This window comes from Patella vulgata, chromosome 9 (genome assembly GCF_932274485.2).
Source record: "Patella vulgata chromosome 9, xgPatVulg1.2, whole genome shotgun sequence".
In the NCBI taxonomy this organism is placed as follows: Eukaryota; Metazoa; Mollusca; class Gastropoda; family Patellidae; genus Patella; species Patella vulgata.
Genome location: NC_065887.2, coordinates 43,723,258 through 43,742,596, shown reverse-complemented (window position 1 = coordinate 43,742,596; position 19,339 = coordinate 43,723,258). Strand labels below are relative to the sequence as shown.

The 19,339-nt window shown below is 35.2% G+C and overlaps 1 protein-coding gene across 1 annotated transcript; it reads left to right on the top strand.

The window, feature by feature from the left end:
• Positions 1 to 2,942: 2,942 nt before the first annotated feature.
• LOC126832640 (dnaJ homolog subfamily C member 1) lies at positions 2,943 to 14,647 on the top strand. The gene is made up of 9 exons (XM_050563498.2): positions 2,943 to 3,098; positions 4,203 to 4,304; positions 5,092 to 5,138; positions 7,032 to 7,203; positions 8,818 to 9,097; positions 10,521 to 10,657; positions 11,053 to 11,172; positions 11,953 to 12,453; positions 13,180 to 14,647. The coding sequence occupies exons 1-9, from the start codon at positions 2,949 to 2,951 to the stop codon at positions 13,243 to 13,245; spliced, it is 1,575 nt and encodes a 524-aa protein (XP_050419455.2). The 5' UTR covers positions 2,943 to 2,948; the 3' UTR covers positions 13,246 to 14,647.
• Positions 14,648 to 19,339: the final 4,692 nt, after the last annotated feature.

The window sequence follows — 19,339 nt, the reverse complement described above, 5'->3', positions numbered from 1 at the left end:
GGTTATTCCAGTCTACGCCGATAGTATTTATTGGGCATGCTCTCCAGATAAGAATATAGCGTCACCGTTTGACATGAGCCCCTTATTACAATAATGGCACTGAAACGCATTATGGCACACGATTCGTGTAACAATTATAAAATGTTTATTTTGTCTTAAATATTGGATATCAGAAGCCCATCTTTTCCCGGTAAGATCACAACATCAATGTTGATTTAAATTGAGAAATAATTCGTGTTTTCAATGTCGAAGAATTTGGATGATATTGAGTTAGAGATTACTTTTAGTGAGATTAAATGAGTTAATATTGAAGTAATTTAGCAAACATGTAACACAGGTTCTACAAAAAATTTGCTATCAAAATTTGCCATTTTAATGTCATCCTTGAATGCTGCAGCAAGGACAGGGTTAGTTTCTTTTATTTTAGAGTTATTTAGTCTTTTATACGCAGTAGCCGATCTAGAACCTGTGAATGGAGGGGCAAATTTAGGGTACCTTACACAATCCTCCCCCACAATGTCAACAAATTACTGGCTATAACACTAAACACTAGTACATATTCCGAGGTGGTTTCCCCTTGTCATTGGTGCAGGAAGGAGGGCCTGACAAGGACAGCTGTCTAGTCGTTCGGATGGGTCGAAAAACCGAGGTCCCGTATATACATTGGCGTGCAAGTAAAATATCCCATAGTCGTTGGAATTCGATATATAAAGAGTAGGCCATTGTGCCGCTGCCCGGACAAAAATTCTCTTATAGCACACTGTACGGTGTATGCTTGTCTTCATTAGCCCAGTCGGAGCTGAACAGTAGGACGTTAAACCCCATTTCATTTCATTTCGGTAGAACATAGATCGTGTTGTCTATATAGTTGTTCGCCGACTAGAGCAGTTTTATGCAAGTTGACATGAAGTGTATGTCATATTATCATTGTTATCGATTTTGTTATTATTTTATTGGTGTGTGTGTGGGGAGAATGGTTAGCACGTGCGCACTGTATCATACGGTCTGTCATATGGTCAACTGGCGTGGTTTCAATTCCCCGGTTGTACGTGGGTTTTCTCCGGGTTTTCCTCCCAATGCTAAAGACCCCTACGTGTAAACGTATTATTGAAATAAAATTTAACCATATTATTATTATTTTTATTATTATGTTAGTCCCGAAATGACCTAATTTGTGTGGAGTGGACGTTAAACCCCATTTCTCTCTCTCTCTCTCTCTCTCTCTCCCTCTCTATTATTTTATTGTAAACCTTATATGCGGTGGCGTAGCCAGGATGTTTATGAAGGACGGTGGGTGGGGGAGGCTTGAATGCCTATTTCCAGGCTTTCAAAATCATTACTCGAGATCTGCCTGTCAATCACTGGCGGTGCCAAGGGTGTGTGTGCGTTGGGGGGGGGGGGCGTCACTGCTGTCATTTTTGTAGCCTGTCGCCGCACGCACTAGTAATACTACTAACTGGGCGGTTCAGTATATGATAGTGACTATCATATGATAGTGATGAGATAAGTATAATACCACAGAGGAGTGGACGAAGGATGCGCGGAAAACAATTTCAGATATATTTTGGACAGTTTCTGCGAGGGGAGTGAGGTGCTGTGGCCGTGGACCTCCCCCCGCCCCACACCCTCCGCTCGCTACACCAGTGCTTAGGAGCGCCTTCTTTGTCTCGCGAGGGCGCTTATATTACTTGATATGTGGCGGTGTCCCCCCCCCCCCAAAAAAAAATCCACGCCTGCTAATTGTAAGGGGAAAAGTCCAAGTTCTGCAAGGCAACCTAATCGATATTTTATTGTGATCTATTTGACTCCACTTTGATAAGTTAAATCCCTTACAACTAACAACATGAGAGCCCCATACATCTGAGGCTATATAATTTGTTTTACGACAGATTCACATAATTTCAATCATACCTCTGTAGGGAGGTAGCTAGAGGAACAGATTTTGTTTTTTGTTATATTGACTTCAAGATAATGAGTTCACAATATCAAGTTTTATATTGCCAAAAGTAAGACATAATAAAATATTTTCTATTAGTTTTCTTATTAGGTTTATTTATAAGATGATTATCTTAGATTTATTAGGATTTACTTGTAACTGCCACTTTTTACAGTAGTCATGAAAATGATTAAGAGAATCTTAATGAAGACCTTGCGATGAAATTGAGAATTAAACCAGCTGGTCATTAATTCGAAGAGCAAATATGAAATTTTCAAATCGTCCAAACATGGAGCGTATAAAGACATGACGAAAAAAAGAAAAGAACTGTTCTGATTAATTCTAGTTCGCGAACCAAATTTTGATTTACAACAATTTAAAATAGTACTGATGATGAATAAAAATATAGAAATCTTAAAATGTTTCGGAGCTTAATTTTGTATAGCCTACAATTCGTTCATGTCTTTGTAAAGTTGTGTATCTTTGTATAATTATGTCCATGTATGTATCCTTTGTTTGTTTCATGTAGGCTATATTTCTATTATTTTATTTGTTTTTGCACATAACCTTGTAAGGTTTTTTATGCAATAAAATTTCTTCTATATCGAGTGGTATTTTAATTCTAGACTTAAAGCAAGGGTTTATCTTTTGCTTGGGTCTGCAAATAACGAACATCGATGGCAAATTACTCCTTGACAGATAATAAAGTTTAGATTTTTTATGATTAGAACTAATAAAGTTCTTCCATATGTTTGAGTCAAGATTTGACAGACGGACACGTGGAAATAAACACCGCTGAAGGGCTTGTCGGGGAGAACTCATTAACAAATGAGAAGGGTTGTGCTAAAAGTTGAAATTTAGTCGAAAATATACTGATGACCTATATTTCCAACTAAGCAAATACCATATTAATTTGGAAAGTATCGAACTCCAAGAACAAATTGAAAGCAGACAATATCCAAACAATCGTATAATCTTCCATTACAACAATCAATAATTACTCCCAACAAAAATGGCTGCGCCCTGTCGTCGTCTGCTGGGTTTCGTCTTATTTTATCTATTTTTCACGTCGATATCTGCCTGGGACGAGGGAGATTTTGAGGTTTTTGATGCAGTGGAAGAAGTGAATCAGAACTTTTATGAATTTCTGGGAATTGGTCAGGTAAATAAATGTAAAATAATTCGTAGATGTCAAATTGACTTTCTGAAAACTTTCCGACGAGAAACAATAATATTTATTTTGTAATGTAGTCTATCAGAAAATAACAGTTGTATTGTTAACGGTATCATATTTGATATAACTAAGTACACTCACCTGTATTTTTAAATCCAAGAATTGATATACTGCATTGCATGGGGCGCTTCTAATTACCCAATCACCCAATCCACCGGTACCCAATTGAATAACACCCAATAAGTTGAATAACTCCAATTAAAATAACTCCCAAATGCTGAGTTTGGAAACACAAAATCGGAGTTTCACACTCATTCGTATGTTGATATGCATTTGTTGTATTTTGGAGCAATTTATCGCATAAAATTAAAAGCCTTGATCAACAAGTAGTCTGGCGGGGTTAGAATCCAGGTTTCCTTGCTTATGGAACCTAACAATATAGTATTACCTCTGTACACCCTCGAGTACAGTACTATACTGGTATCAACAACTTGGTATAGCATATGTTTGTTTGATTGTCTAAGTACATTAATGGAAGAAAATTGTTTAAGAGATTTTAAAGGAGCTAAATCGCTAATATTTTGGACCTAGAATTTGACACGAACGGGTTGCAACGCATAATGTAATATGAATATATATAAACTGATTTACATTCAATCATTCTGTTTTACTAGAATTTCTAATCAATTATCTTTGGCGAAATACGCGAGATGTCTCAATCAATTGGCAATCTCTAGCATCTTGTTATTCCAGTTTACACCGATAATATTTATTGCACATGCCTATATGGTCTCCAGATAAGAATATGGCGTCGCCGTTTTACATGACTTGTGGAATATGTCTAGCCTCGTTCTTTGAGCCCCTTGTTACAAATGGCGCTGAAATGCATTATAGTACACGATTCGTGTACCAATGGTAAAGTGTTTATTTTGTCTTAAATATTGGATATCAGAAGCCCATCTTTTACCGGTAAGATCACAACATCAATGTTGATTTGAATTGACAAATAATTTGTGTTTTTGATCTCAGAGATTTTCGATGATATTGAGTTAGAGACTTAGCTACTTTAAGCTTATATATGTTTTGTTTTAGGATGCCAAAAGTAGTGAAATCAGGAAGGCATATCGTAAATTATCTCTACAGCTTCATCCAGATAAAAACAGTGCTGCTGATGCTGAATCTCAGTTTAGAAATGTAAGTTTAAAGGTACATGTGTGCTAGTGTTCAAACTGAGTAGAGAACGAATAGCATACAATAATATGTGATTCTCAAATATTCAGATATGACTTTCTCAAATGTCTATCATGTATAATTTAAATAATTACAAACTTTCCTGGAATAGAGAACTGAGTAGAGAACGAATAGCATACAATAATATGTGGTTCTCAAATATTCAGATATGACTTTCTCAAATGTCTATCATGTATAATTTAAATAATTACAAACTTTCCTGGAATTCACTGTAAAACATGAATAAGAATGTGTAACTATTGTGTGGTTTTATCTGTTGATGCAAATTGACAAACAAAAAAAACAAATTCTTCATTTTACAGTTTCTAACATAGAAGAACAGTTTAATAAGCTCTTGGAAAAGCATAGCCATGACAGTATTTCGTAAAAACTTTGATTTTAATTTATTTAAAGAGAACCAGTGGCAAGAGAGAGAAAAAATGGGGTTTGACGTACACTCAACACAGACTTGGTCATTTTGGGACTAACATATGGTTTAATTTTATTTCAATAATTCGCTTGCGAATAGGGGTCTTTAGCAGTGGGAGGAAACCGGAGGGCCCGGAGAAAACCAAAGAAGTTGGTCAGGCAACCCTACTCCTTGTCACGTACAACCGGGGAATCGAAACCACGCCAGTTGACTCAATGACAGACTTTATGGTACAGCGCGCACGTGCTAACCATTCAGCCATCCAACCCACCCCTGAATAGTTTGATGGTTGTTTCATGATCCTCTGTGTTTATTTTACAGCTTGTAACAGTTTATGATATACTTAGAAATGAAGACAAAAGGCAAAGGTAAGTTTCTTTAACTTGATTAAAATGAATTTTACCAGGAATTAGCACTGAGATAAATAGTTTTTAAAATGTGGAACCAGCTGAATAAAAAAAAAATATACATATATTGTTTTTACTGTTTGTTGCAATTTCAAGTATTTGTTCTGATTTAACCTATTTTGTTTAGACTATTTATTTGTTGTGATTTAACATATTTTGTTTAGGCTATTTGTTGTGATTTAACATATTTCTTTAGGCTATTTGTAGTATTTTATTGTAGTTGTTTAGGCTATTTGTGGTATTTTATTGTATTTCTTTAGGCTATTTGTGGTATTTTATTGTAGTTGTTTAGGCTATTTGTCGTGATTTAACATGGTTGTTTAGGTTATTTGTTGTGATTTGATGTATTTGTTTAGGCTATTTCTCCGTCTGGTGTCACAGGATCAAAACAACTAAAGTATCGTTGGATAGCTCGATGCATGGGCTATCATATGGCAATTTTCCTATCTGCTTCCTAAAAGCCAGTTCAGTGCTGCTTGCAGGTCTAGTTATTATTAGTGTTAGTATTGTTATTAAAATGCTGAAATGACAGGAAATTGACCAGATATATATTGTTGATTTTTTATTTGAAATCAATAAAGTTGGATTAATTCTATTATAGATATTGTAACAGATTTTATAACTACTGGTACGCTACAATAGTAATTGATCTTTTCAATATGAATATTAAATTGAATTCACATTAATTTGTATAGAAATAACTACATAAACCCACTTAATTAAAGTTAATTATTATAGATCAACTGTTTTTAGAGACCCAGTTCACATTCAATCCCAGGTTTTCTCAAGTGTGTTTTTACCTTTACATTGGAAACAATTTATGAAACTAAATTCCTTTATTTATTGCAATGAAATGACCCACTCTAGAAAATTCCTATTCCCGTTTGGGACTATTCTATGATCCTGGTTTGAAGGCTTACTCATGTTAAGTGATTACATTTCTAGTCTCCGTGATAAAATTCTTACCCAATTCCTCGTGACTAAAGTTTGTCCTGTTAGTTTTGTAATGACTCTACTTGGTAATCGTCAACCACTGATTTGGAATTTGAAATTTATTGTCTGCTTTCGTCCCCCATTTTCAATAGAAGGCTTGATCTCGCTTTAACTACGTATATCTTATCAAGGCCTTCACGTAATACCCTGCATATTTCAGCACTAATTTCGATTGGGTACAAGCGAATACCAAGTCTCACGCTTTCAAGCTAAAATGTCTACCTGTGATAATCGAGTTGCAAAGTTCAAGGTTCATTCAATGTCAAGGTTTCCGTGGAGGTTGCGATGTCACAACCTCTGATTGGACGCTACTGCTCACGTGTCTGTAGATAACATAGCTATAATCAAAAACACACTTTTATGGATAACAATTACTATGGTTTATTTCACTGCAACGTTTCAACAAGATTTCACAAGTCGTTATCAAGCATATACACAACCTTTGTTACATCAATAGCTTGTTATAGCTAATCATGCTCACTCACCTTGCATTCCATTGGATAGTTCGCACTGATGTTTGTATATATATTCATATTTTTCTCATTTTTTATCTATTTGTGTATATGCTTGATAACGACTTGTGAAACCTTGTTGAAACGTCACAGTGAAATAAACCATAGTAATTGTTATCCATAAAAGTGTGTTTTTGATTATGTTCCAATTACTAAATGCCATTCAAAGAACATAGCTATAAGTTCGGGAATTGTGAAGTAAACAAGCAACGGCCAGATGTTGTGAAACTCGCCGTCGTTGCTACAGGAACATGTTGTTCCCCATTGTCTAGGATTTTTTGGTCTTGCTAGTATACTTATCTTGCTGTAAGAAGTTATTTATTGTTGTATCTATCTCTGATTGTTTCAGATATAATAAAGTGTTGGAAGATGGATTACCTGATTGGAGACAACCTGTATTTTACTATAGACGTGTTAGAAAGATGGGATTGGGAGAATTATTTCTATTATTGGCTGGTATTTTCACACTTGGTCAGTATTTGACAGCATGGTCTGTTTATCTTGAGAAAAAACTTGTTGTGGTGAGTACCCAGTATAACAACCCCATTGAAAACTGACTTATTTCTACACTCGATTTCAACTTTAACTATTGTTTTTGTTAAGTTTATTATTCTTCTTGTGGACATCTATTTTAATGTTTCCATTGGTACAGGAAGTCAGGTCAGTTAAAGGGTAACATACGTAGCACTTGTGAAAGCTGTCATCACTGCATCACAGTTCTAGTTCTTTTACATATTCATTATTTAAGGCTGACCTTAAAAATATCTTTGTTTCACCAAACCCGACCCACAATCGAGGAGAAGGGTCGGTAGGTCGGGATTTTTTTCAGATTTTTTTTTAAAGTCAGAAAACTTATCAGCTGTATACTACAGATTCATTAATTTTGTTTAATGAATTTTGGGTCTGACGTAAAAAGTAACGAACTCAAAGTTTTTATTATACTTAAGAGCTAATTTGACAGCTTGATAATTTTCCGGGTGGAATCATTCGTCTTCTTTATTGGCAATCAAATCAATGACATCGGGATTTTTCGTGATGCACAACTCGCACACGATTTGCCACGAACATGAAGTGTGAAACTCCTTTAACACGTTTTTAACGATCGTTCGGGTTGTGCCTTCACTTTTCTCGAAAACGGATATTGAAAATATCGTCGTCATGTTTAAAACGAGGCCCCACAGACATAGAGGCAGAATCATTTTGTGGGAATGGACGTGCTTTCGTCTGCAACCATTTTGTTGAGAAGCGACACCTATGACGCTTTCGTCTTGATCAACCAGTTTCAATAATGAATCAAAGGGAAATAACTCTCGTGATATATTTCAGGTAGACACACGAAATAAAATAAAAAGATCGCGGAAAAGTCAAATAAAATAATTTAAGTCGGGGGTGGTTTTAGTTAGTCGGTCGCGTTAGGCGAAACAAAGATATTTTTAACGTCAGCCTAAGCCTACTTTTATTTATGATTTTCTGGGTCTTCCACTTGAATGATCACCAAGGTGTTTAAGATCATTATTATACGCATATGTCAAAAATAAACTAAAACCACTGATAATTAACCAGAACGCGGCTTATATAACAACTCTTCCTCATCCAAGTGTTGTGAAGACAAGTAAAATGAAATTTTGAACTAAAAAAAACGAAACGAAATAGGATCTGTGTTTTAATCAAATTGCTTTAAAACCTCAATTTATTTGTGTTTTCAATCTAATACTATATTCCAAGTGCCAAAAAACAACAAACAAAACAACGGTCAGTTATTTATCTGTCTTCATTATACTGGTTGGTACTGAAATGTAAGGGGTGGGTTTGGATGGCCGAATGGTTAGCATGTGCGCGCTGTATCGTACGATCTGTCATTGAGTCAACTGGCGCGGTTTCGATTCACCAGTTGTATGTGACAAGGAGTAGGGTCGCCAGTCCAACCTCGTGGGTTTTCTCTGGGTCCTCCGGTTTCCTCCCACTGCTAAAGACCCCTACGCACAAGCAAATTATTGAAATAAAATTGAACCATGCGTTAGTCCCGAAATGACCTAGTTTGTGTCAAGTGGACGTTAAACCCTATTTCTCTCTCCCTCTGAAAAGTAAGATGTGAAACCCAATTTGATTTCATGTCTTTTATTTTATATTTGTAGCAAGATGTTTTTGAAGGAAAGAGAAAACGAGAATTAAAGAAATTAAAAAAGATGAAGGGTGAGGGTGATGTGGATGATATTTTACAAGAAGAAATATCTGCCATTCCCAAACCTCAATTGATCAATCTTTGGCCAGTACTTCTTGTTAAATTTTTATATAATTTTATTTTAACGTCACCTCAACGAATTGTTTCTATTGGACGTTATTTACGTGAGAAATATGAAGAACGTCAACAGGTGGTTGAAGAGGAAGAAGATAGTGAAGATGACAGCAATGAAGGTTTGTAGATCTATAAAAGTGCATGGGATTGAATGTCGTTTAATACAGTAAGAAATTTAGCAGACAGCTGAGTTTCCATCTAATTTTTTATATACCCACATTTTCATGTGGATGCATTATGCCGTCGCCCCTGTCCGTCCCGACCTACGTCCACAATTTGTTTGTGGGCACTCTACAGGTCACTATTTTTATTCGATTTTGATGAAAATTGAAATATAGGTCTATCTCCCAATGATCTTGGTTCATTTCGATATTGTATCGGACCATAACTTCATGGATTATGACCCCCTGATTGTACGATAAATCACGTTTTTAGCTTGTGGACACTCTAGAATTTACAATTCTTATCTGATTTCGATGAAACTTGAAATGCATGTTTATAACTCAAAGAACTTGGTTCATTTCGATATTCGCTCATATCGGATCGTAACTTCCTGAATTATGGCCCCTGATTGTACGAAAAATCGTGTTTTTAGCTTTATGGCCCTCTAGAGGTCACACTATTTATTTGATTCTCAAAATGTATCACCGTTAAATGGTTGAGTTCGAATTTCATGAAAATCGACCGAAACTGCCTGACAAAATGGTTGTTCCTTGTATGCAAATATTATAATAGTATGTATTTATATACCACGGTTGTGGACGCTCTAGAAGTCACAATTTATATCAGATTTTGATGAAACTTAATTAAAATATATGTTTGTGTCTTAAAGATCTTGTTTTCTTTCACTATTTGCGCATATCAGACGGTAACGTCCTGGATTATGACCTCTGATTGTATGAAAAATTGCTTCTTTATTTGAGCTTGTTCTCTGTCCATCTCTTGCCAAATGTGGGCGTATCTTGTATGGCAACCAACGGAAGTAAAGAGCTAACTATCGCCATGAAAGCCAATATTTGATTGGCTGAATGTAAACAGTTTATCATGTTCTAGCAAATCCAAAGTCTTGTATGAAATGTTCTATATTGCTTCCAGTGCGGCTTCCACTGCCATGAACTTAAAATAGAACGAAATAAGAGGAAATATAAAAACCTACGGAGACTACTTACAGTAGAGGTGTGTAAATATCACGTGAAACACGGAAATTGATGATGTAGTGTACAAACTACGAAATAGAATAATCTAATTATTCTCATGTCGAGGGAAATTTTCTGCGTGTAAGTTATGCAGCGTCCGTCAATATTTGTGTTTATTTTGAAAAAAATGTGTGAAAAACACAGATTTTTGCATGACTGCAACCTCTGATGGCAACCGCTTGGTCATATTGCAACTGCCATGGGTTCTTTATGTATATACATGGATGGACATTGGCTTTTCTTTGTTCCTGAATAACCACCAGTGAAAAGTAAAACTACATGTACGTTATCTATGTCTGTGAATGCTATCTATGTTATTAAGGGTATAATAATGATTGTCTTGTAGGTTATGAAAGAAGACCGCGTAAGAAACCTGAACTACCAGAATATAACCCTGATCTTTATTCTAACAGTCCAGCTGTATCGTATACACCGGTTGTTTCATCACAAGATACAGATGATACACAAACAAAACTAGTTAAAGTAAGTCTTTCTAAAATCACAGTTGATTCATATTATAGCATTGATTAATAACATTGATTTGATAGAGTAATATTACTTATCATAGTGTAGTTATATTAATAGTAACAAGTAATATTACACAACATAGTGTAGTTGTATTAATCGTAACAAGTAATATTACACAACATAGTGTAGTTATATTAGTAGTAACCTGTCATGAGATAGAACAAGTAATATTATTTATCATAGTGTAGTTATATTAATAGTAACAAGTCATGAGATAGAACAAGTAATATTATTTATCATAGTGTAGATAGAACATTTTGGTCTGGTAGCTTCTTTGTTTTCCCTGCTGGTAAGACATGGGTCTAAAACAAAGGCGATTAATAATTGCTGATATCTGGTTTTATTTGTAGAAAAGTGGTTGGTGTGAGGAAGATACAATTTTATTGGCCAAATTAGTAAATAAATTTCCTGGTGGAACACCTCAACGATGGGAGAAAATAGCTGATATGATGGGACGACCTGTTGAACAAGTAAGTATGGTGGAATTTGATAGTTTAATAGAAATAACACCTTATTTAAGTTTCTTCTCAACTACTCATATTGATTCATGTATAAACAAGTCAACCACTTCTGGTTTTTTATACACGCATGGAAGAGTTGTTTTTCAACTATTTGCAGTTTAATTTCAATGTTATGATTTTAAATTTTGAATTGCACTTCATCAAATAAATACACTTTCCTCTATCTGAGATAGGAGGCGGTTGTAGTCAAGCAATCAGGCCTTTATCTGAGATAGGAGGCTGTGGTAGTCAAGCGATCAGGTCTTTATCTGATATAGGAAACTGTGGTAGTCAAGTGATCAGGCCTTTTTCTGAGATAGGAGGCTGTGGTAGTCAAGCGATCATGCCTTTATCTGAGATAGGAGGCTGTGGTAGTCAAGCGATCATGCCTTTATCTGAGATAGGAGGCTGTGGTAGTCAAGTGATCAGGCCTTTATCTGAGATAGGAGGCTGTGGTAGTCAAGCGATCAGGCCTTTATCTGAGATAATAGGCTATGGTAGTCAAGCAATCAGGGTGCTAGACTCTACATGTATACTAGAATTTTCTGGGTTCAATTCCCACTGTGGACAGAGACGAGCTAAGTTTCTACAACACAAGTAAAGTGTTGCCTAGTCAATCAGATGGGACATAAAACTGTTATCTTAGTCTTATTCTGTCTAACATAAACTTCTACAGCTACAGAGGTCTGCATGCTAAAAATCACACTCTTAGTTTAAATTTGTTCATATTCATTTTTATTTTACCTCCAGGTCACAGCCCGATCAAAGAAAGCTAAAGAAGTTTACGTCGCTAATCTGACATCTGTCAATAAAGTGGATAACGTGAAATTAAAGGGGGGTAATATAAGCAAAAAGGGAGGTGGGATAAGTGACAATATAATTACTAAAGGGGAGATAATTCAGCCCCAGGAAACAAACACTACAACAAATCAAGAAAATATTGAATCTTTAGAAATTAATTCCAAAAAGGATTTAGAGGAAAAGAAACGTCGGAAAAATGTAAACGAAGAAAAAGTTGCCGAGAGGACTAAAATTATAACGGAATATAAAACAGCAAATAAATCTAATGAAAGTGAAAGTAGCAATATTAACCAATCAGACAATAGTAAAAGTAGTAAAGTAACTATTAGCGAATCAGATACATGGACACAAAATCAACAGATGATATTAGAATGGGCGTTAAGACAATATCCGAAAGGTACAGATTTACGATGGGAAAAAGTAGCAGAACATATTCCTGGTAAAATGAAGGTAAATATTAATTTCCTTTTATACATTAACATTCAGAGAGAGAGAGGTGGGGTTTAACGTCCACTCGTCAGTTCGGGACTAACATATGATTCAACTTTAGTTCAATAGTTCCCTTGCGCGTAGAGGTCTGTAACAGTGGGAGGAAACCGAAAGACCCGGAGAAGACCCACGAGGTTGAACAGGCGATCCTACTCCTTGTCATGTGCAACCGGGGATTCGAAACCACGCCAGTTGACTCAATGACAGGTCTTATGATACAGCTCGCACGTGCTAACCATTCGGCCATCCACCCCCCACCCCCCTCACATTGACTGACATTTTAAACAAAAACAATGGTAATAAGCGATTCACTTGTTTCATTCCCTCGAAAGGTTTCTTGAATCGTGTAAAGATATGATGTTTGATCATGTGCTACAACCACAACTGGCAGAACTTTGACAGATCTCAATTCTGTGACACTTGATTGCAATTTCATCAATTCAGAATGAAAGTCGAGCAGTGCTCTTAAGTTGGGATAAATTTTGCATCCATAAGCTTTTTATCTCTCACAAGGTGATCTAGTTCCTTCCTGGTGTTATCGAAGAAAGTTGCCCAGGTTTTATGGCCTGGTTTCCTCATTGTCCAGAGTCTAGACTCCTATACTTTGTACTCAAATCTTGCCTAATTATAAACAATGACTTTATACCTGTGTTTATACGGCTGTCATATTGATGTTGTTTATTTCAGGATGATTGTATTTTAAGATTTAAATATTTAGCTGACATGGTGAAGAAACGCAAGGTGACCAGCTGATCTATCAAAACAACATATCTCACTTGATAACAATATCAAATTAAAACAACTAGGGTACAATTTTATTATTTATCTTCAATTACATACATTTGATGGGAAGCCCCAGTCAATGTTTGATTAAACATACATTATGCCTATTGCAGATCTTTCTTTATTGCAGGTGGTTCTAGTGGATCAATTTGACTGAAATTTTCAGCAAATTCCCTTTACATTATGTAGTTTTTAGCTATTATAGTGAGAACTGCCAGATCTTTATCTAATCTCCCATAATGTATCTTTAAAGTATTAGAATATTGAAAGATTACGAAAATAGCAGCTAAGATACAACTCAGTATACCATATTACAAAAGTTGAATTGATGCAAGATATGAGTAAGAACTCATAACAAACAAGGGGGGGTTGGATGGCCGAATGGTTAGCATGTGCGCACTGTATCATACGGTCTGTCATTGAGTCAACTGGCGGGGTTTCGATTCCCCATTTGTACGTGACAAAGGAGTAGGGTCACCTGTCCAACCTCGTGGGTTTTCTCTGGGTCCTCAGATTTGCTCCCACTGCTAATTGGCTGTTGTTCCAATAGTACAAAAATAGATAATGAGAAATAAACATATATATATCAAATTTCAGTTAAATTACTTTATTTTGTGCAAAGTTATGAATTTTTGAAGTCTTGAAAAAATGTAGCCCACATTGTTTATTAATGACCGTATCTAAAGTACTTGACAATTGAGACTATAGTCTATTTATTAATGACCGTATAAGGTACTTGACAATTGAGACTATTGTCTATTTGTTAAAAACTTTAATGGCTGTTGTGTTCTAATCTACTTAAAATCGGAACAATCCGATAGTCGCGAGAGTTGAGAATGGGCTAGTCATGTTAATAAATGTCGAAATAATAATTTATATAACATTTGAAGCCTGAATAAAGACCTGCTGTAGGTAGAATTAGCTCTTACATATTTGCATCTACTGATCATTTCGGCTCAATACTTTAAGTTAAAATCTTTCAGACAAACTATTGCTATATTTCTTCATTTGCCTACTTTAAACCCACTTGTAACCCTCCTCCTTACCCGAAAAAATGATTTGCCCCACTCCTCCCCAGGGATCCCCAAACCCCCTAAACCCAAGAGGAGGGAAATCTACGAGCCCTCACCCCTTATTTTGTCACTGGGGCCCGGCTGCCTCATGGCCCGGCAACCTTAAGATCCATCACTGTGGAAAACCTCGGACCACCCACCCACCCCAATAAAAAGTTCACTGCCCCGGAGGGCCATAAAGTTGTAACAATGGGTACCTTACGAAGGCTGGGACTCGTTTAAATAAAATATTATATTTATGTCCATATTATATTTATTGTAATGAAAATTGATATAAAATAAAAAAAACTTTATTACAACTGTCTTGAGTTTTGTCACATTCTATCTTCAAGCTGACTTCAGGCTGGTACTCCTGGTTTCCTCCCACTGCTAATGGCCCCTACTTTCAAGCGAATTATTGATATAAAATTGTACCATGTGTTAGAACCCGAGCTAGTTTTTGTTAAGTGATTTTAACATTGTAGGCAATGGTTATAAGAACTGTGGTGCTCATGACATGGGTTATCTTCCTGATGACTTGCTCGATAACCAGGACCGTCTTAACGCATTGCGCACACTGGACAGTCCTCGGGTCCCTAAATGTATGTTTCAACTTGCTGTACAGTTTAAGCACTGATTTTGTTAGAAGTACCAATACGATACATAAATGTTTTTAATTAAAATTCCATCTATCATTTACATATTTATTCTCGTGAGTGGTTGTGTAGGGGTAGACTAATCACCGGAATTTACTTAAAAACACAGAAAATCACTGGAATTCACCAGAATTCACTTTGAAGATATCAGAATTGGCCCGCAGGATCATCATATTTACTTATATTTTGCATTAATATTGAATTAGTTAAAAAAAACGAAAATCCCCGGAATTCGCCGGTAATTTCCTGTCTGATTTGAGACAATCAACAAACAGCCCATGTCAACAAACAGGTTGAACATAAATCTGAACTGCATATCCACTGCAGATTTATTATTAAAATAACTACTGGAGCACCCAAGTTTACATTTGTCTTTCATTCTATGAATATATAATATAGTGTAATAGAACGTGATGTAGTATGGTATAATACAGTGTAATAGAACATGATGTAGTATGGTACAATACAGTGTAATAGAACGTGATTTAGTATGGTATAATACAGTGTAATAGAACGTGATGTAGTATGGTACAATACAGTGTAATAGAACGTGATGTAGTATGGTATAATACAATGTAATAGAACGTGATGTAGTATGATATAATACAGTGTAATAGAACGTGATGTAGTATGGTACAATACAGTGTAATAGAACGTGATTTAGTATGGTATAATACAGTGTAATAGAACGTGATTTAGTATGGTATAATACAGTGTAATAGAACGTGATTTAGTATGGTATAATACAGTGTAATAGAACGTGATGTAGTATGGTATAATAGAACGTGATGTAGTATGGTACAATACAGTGTAATAGAACGTGATGTAGTATGGTATAATACAGTGTAATAGAACGTGATGTAGTATGGTATAATACAGTGTAATAGAACATGACACCCAAGGGTTTAATATAGGTGGTTAGTATCAAATAGATTAATTATATAAATGACCAGAAATTTAAATAGGTGGGCAACACTTGCATACTACAGGTTAATTTTGAGCTGTATTTTATAACCTCCTATTCTAGTACTCACATTCTACTTGACAGGGGAGGCTTCCTTTATCTGTCTATAATTTATTTTACTGGTTCATAGGAAATATTTTAAATTAACCTCTCCAACAACATAATCATCATCAACTCTCTTACCAGTAGTCTGTCCAAAAATTTCAAGAAGAACTTGTACGACTTATTTCAAGCCCCCGATCTGCCATCAGAATCTAATTATCAAGACCAGCCCTAAAAATATCTGTGCTCTGGCCCATCCAGAAATTTTAAAAGACCTTATTAAACATTCAAATACAATTATGTTTTTCTGGGTAAAAGGTAACAAAATGAACAATGCACAATTATTTGTAATTTTAATTTGTTTTTAAACCATGGGTTCCAGGTGTCAAGACCAAGGTCTACCTTTCCTCTGTTCAACAATGTTCTGCTCATGAAAAGAACATTATATCATTAACTGTGTATATACACAAAGCCAATAATTTCATTTTAATAATTGAATTAATTTCACTGATAAAGATAGAGTGCTCAGCAATGAAACATACACCCACAGCAGCTAAGTCGTCAGATAAAGGTTGTTGCAAATTTTTTTTTTTTGTAGGTAAATGATAATTTTAGCTGATCAAATTATCGGAAATCGTTGAAAATTTACATATTTCTGTGTCTCATTAACATAAACACTGTATATAAATTTCAAATCAATTTGAGGAAAGTGTTAGACCTTAGAGCCATCGACAAGATTGTTGAGGTTGATACAGTTACCAGTCAATATGCTTCTTGTCTCATGGACCTCCTGGACCATATACCCAGCATAAATTTCAACTATAACCCCTAGAGTGATGGCCGGACAGGTGTGACGACTATATACAACTACATTTCAAACTGGGCATGAGGTCACCTCAGTAACTGCTGATATTGTATCCCCGAAATATAAAGCAATATAATTTTTAAAATGTGTGTGTTTGAGTTAAGATATTGGAAATGTTGTGTGGATTTTTACAGGATTTTACTAGTAAAATGAAGTCAGCCAATGCTTGTTGTAATCCTTAATAACCAGATACATGACACTTTTCCATCCAAAACTTCAAAAGGATATGTTTGTTTGTATAAACTATCTGAAGCATTTTCCAAACAAAACGAATGTAAATAAATTAATTTAGCATTCTAAAATGCAACATAAAGGAGTAATCAAGAAATGTTGGAGATCTAAATGACATGAATATGAATGAATGATTAAAAGCTTACTTCAGCAATAATAATGACCAAAAATCGGTTTGTACATCATATAAATTGTTATATTTATCAAACAACCTATTGTAGGTATGTATTCATGTGTACATATGTTATCCTTACAAACCCATTACTCCTCTCTCCGTTTCTACTTCAACAAGATGTCAGTAAACTTAATTCAGTTTGATAAGTTAGTAGCAACCACAGAAGATTTTACTGGCATGTTTGTGAAACTGTCATATGTAGACGAATTATATACTAAAATTATATACGTCGTCGACACTATTACAAACAATATGCATGTAGAGATCAGAATAGTTCCATGTTTTATAAACAATATAAAAAACCATCCTGTTTTTCTAGTAAAGATACGCAACTGCTGGTTTTCCCCACAAATACGACACAATGGGTGATAATTTCCAATTTCAATGCAAGACACAAACTTTTTACATTTTTCAATTTTAATGTTACACAGCAACACATTTGATAATTACAGTTTAAAACTTGCATTATTACGTACATTAATATAGGTCAAACTTATAGAAAATATACTGGCTCATAATTTTTGTCCTTTAATTATGCATTTCATCAAACTTATGGACATATTTGTAGTATTTTTTTCATAACTATAAGAAAATGCATATGAAATAATATCAGATTTCCATAACAAGATGACTTTTAAAAAATAATTATCATTTATAACAAATTCTTACAATATTTGTGTAAGCTATTGCCCTGGAAATTTTTAACCTTAAAAAAGATATATAATAAGTAGGCCTAATGGATTTTCAGTATTTAATTTGACTTCTCAGAAAAAAAACCTTTTAGAAATACATAATGCTCTTAAATTGTAGTTTTGTACAGATCTGCTTGTCACATGTAATCAAATGTTTGAAAATATATAATTATACGTTATATAAGCAATCGGTCATTGCAATTAGAAAATATACATATAACAACTAGATAAAAAGTAACTTTGTTAACACTTTGTGAAATGAGTTCAACTTATGCCCCCATCAGACCGGGTTGGCATCCTTACTGCGCTGCTGCGACCGTACGGCGACCAGAAAATGCACAAGGTCGCCGGCAAACGTGAACACAACGCGTGAAAATGTCCCATAAAATTACAAACTTGAAAAAAGTCGCTTTCTCACAGCTTTCCAGGTCAGATCACAGAACCTTGGCGTTTGTTTTGAACATGCTCAAAATAAACGCCATGACTCGGCGATCATTGGCGACCACGGAGACCACAGCACGATTTCTGGAGTTTCCTCCAAGCTTTTACCACGCTTATGGCGATCTTGATACCCTCTGCTGAGACCATTTTCCGTCGCCGTAGCAGCGTAGTAAGGACGCCACCCCGGTCTGACGGGGGTATTAGGCAGCACCTTCTTTTCTTACACTATCCAGTAATGTATTTAGCTCTTCCCGTTGTTTGGACTTAGCAAAATTTAACGCCCATTTTACCCATTTTTCACGATACTCAATAACCCCCTTCATGTCTTCAGCTTCACTTATTTGTGTCAATTTTAACAACATTTTGGCAGTATCAAAAGTGAAGGGAAAAGGCACCTGTTTCAAAGTAAAATGAAAGAATTGTACCACTGATCCCTTATATAATAAAGATATTTTTAGAGTTATGGATATTGTTTCTATTGACAATTGCAATAAAACTTCAAAACAAGACCATTTCAAGTTATACTAGAGCAGCGATGGGATTTCAAATTTTTCTTTGTCGGACATTTTACCAAAAATAAACGGGCATAACTCTTATCGTTATTTAAGCAGAAGAATTCATACCACAATTAAAAATCACATGTCGACAAAAGATCAAATTTGGGTTTGCTTATCAATATGTGCAACAGTATTCAAATTTGAACAACATGTATTTTCCATACTCTGTATTAGAGAAAAAAAACTTCCATGGGAACTGTCTGGTCTTTTGAGTTCATGTGTGACAAAATCTTGTTCCTATAAATATAATGTGAGAGGAATCCAAAACCATTTGAATAACATAAACTGAGATGGGATCCCAGTCATAATAAACTCGATACCGTGTCATCAGTGGTAGGAGTGGTTAAAAACAAAGTCATGACTGTTTTTAAAATCTTGTTCCACACGTA

What these genes read in the sequence shown, in the direction of transcription:
- LOC126832640 (XM_050563498.2), top strand. Translation starts at nt 2,949, where the DNA reads ATGGCTGCGCCCTGTCGTCGTCTGCTGGGTTTCGTCTTATTTTATCTA. An exon ending in AATGAAGACAAAAGGCAAAG is followed by an intron (nt 5,139 to 7,031) that starts GTAAGTTTCTTT and finishes TGATTGTTTCAG; the next exon opens with ATATAATAAAGTGTTGGAAG. An exon ending in CACAAACAAAACTAGTTAAA is followed by an intron (nt 10,658 to 11,052) that starts GTAAGTCTTTCT and finishes TTTTATTTGTAG; the next exon opens with AAAAGTGGTTGGTGTGAGGA.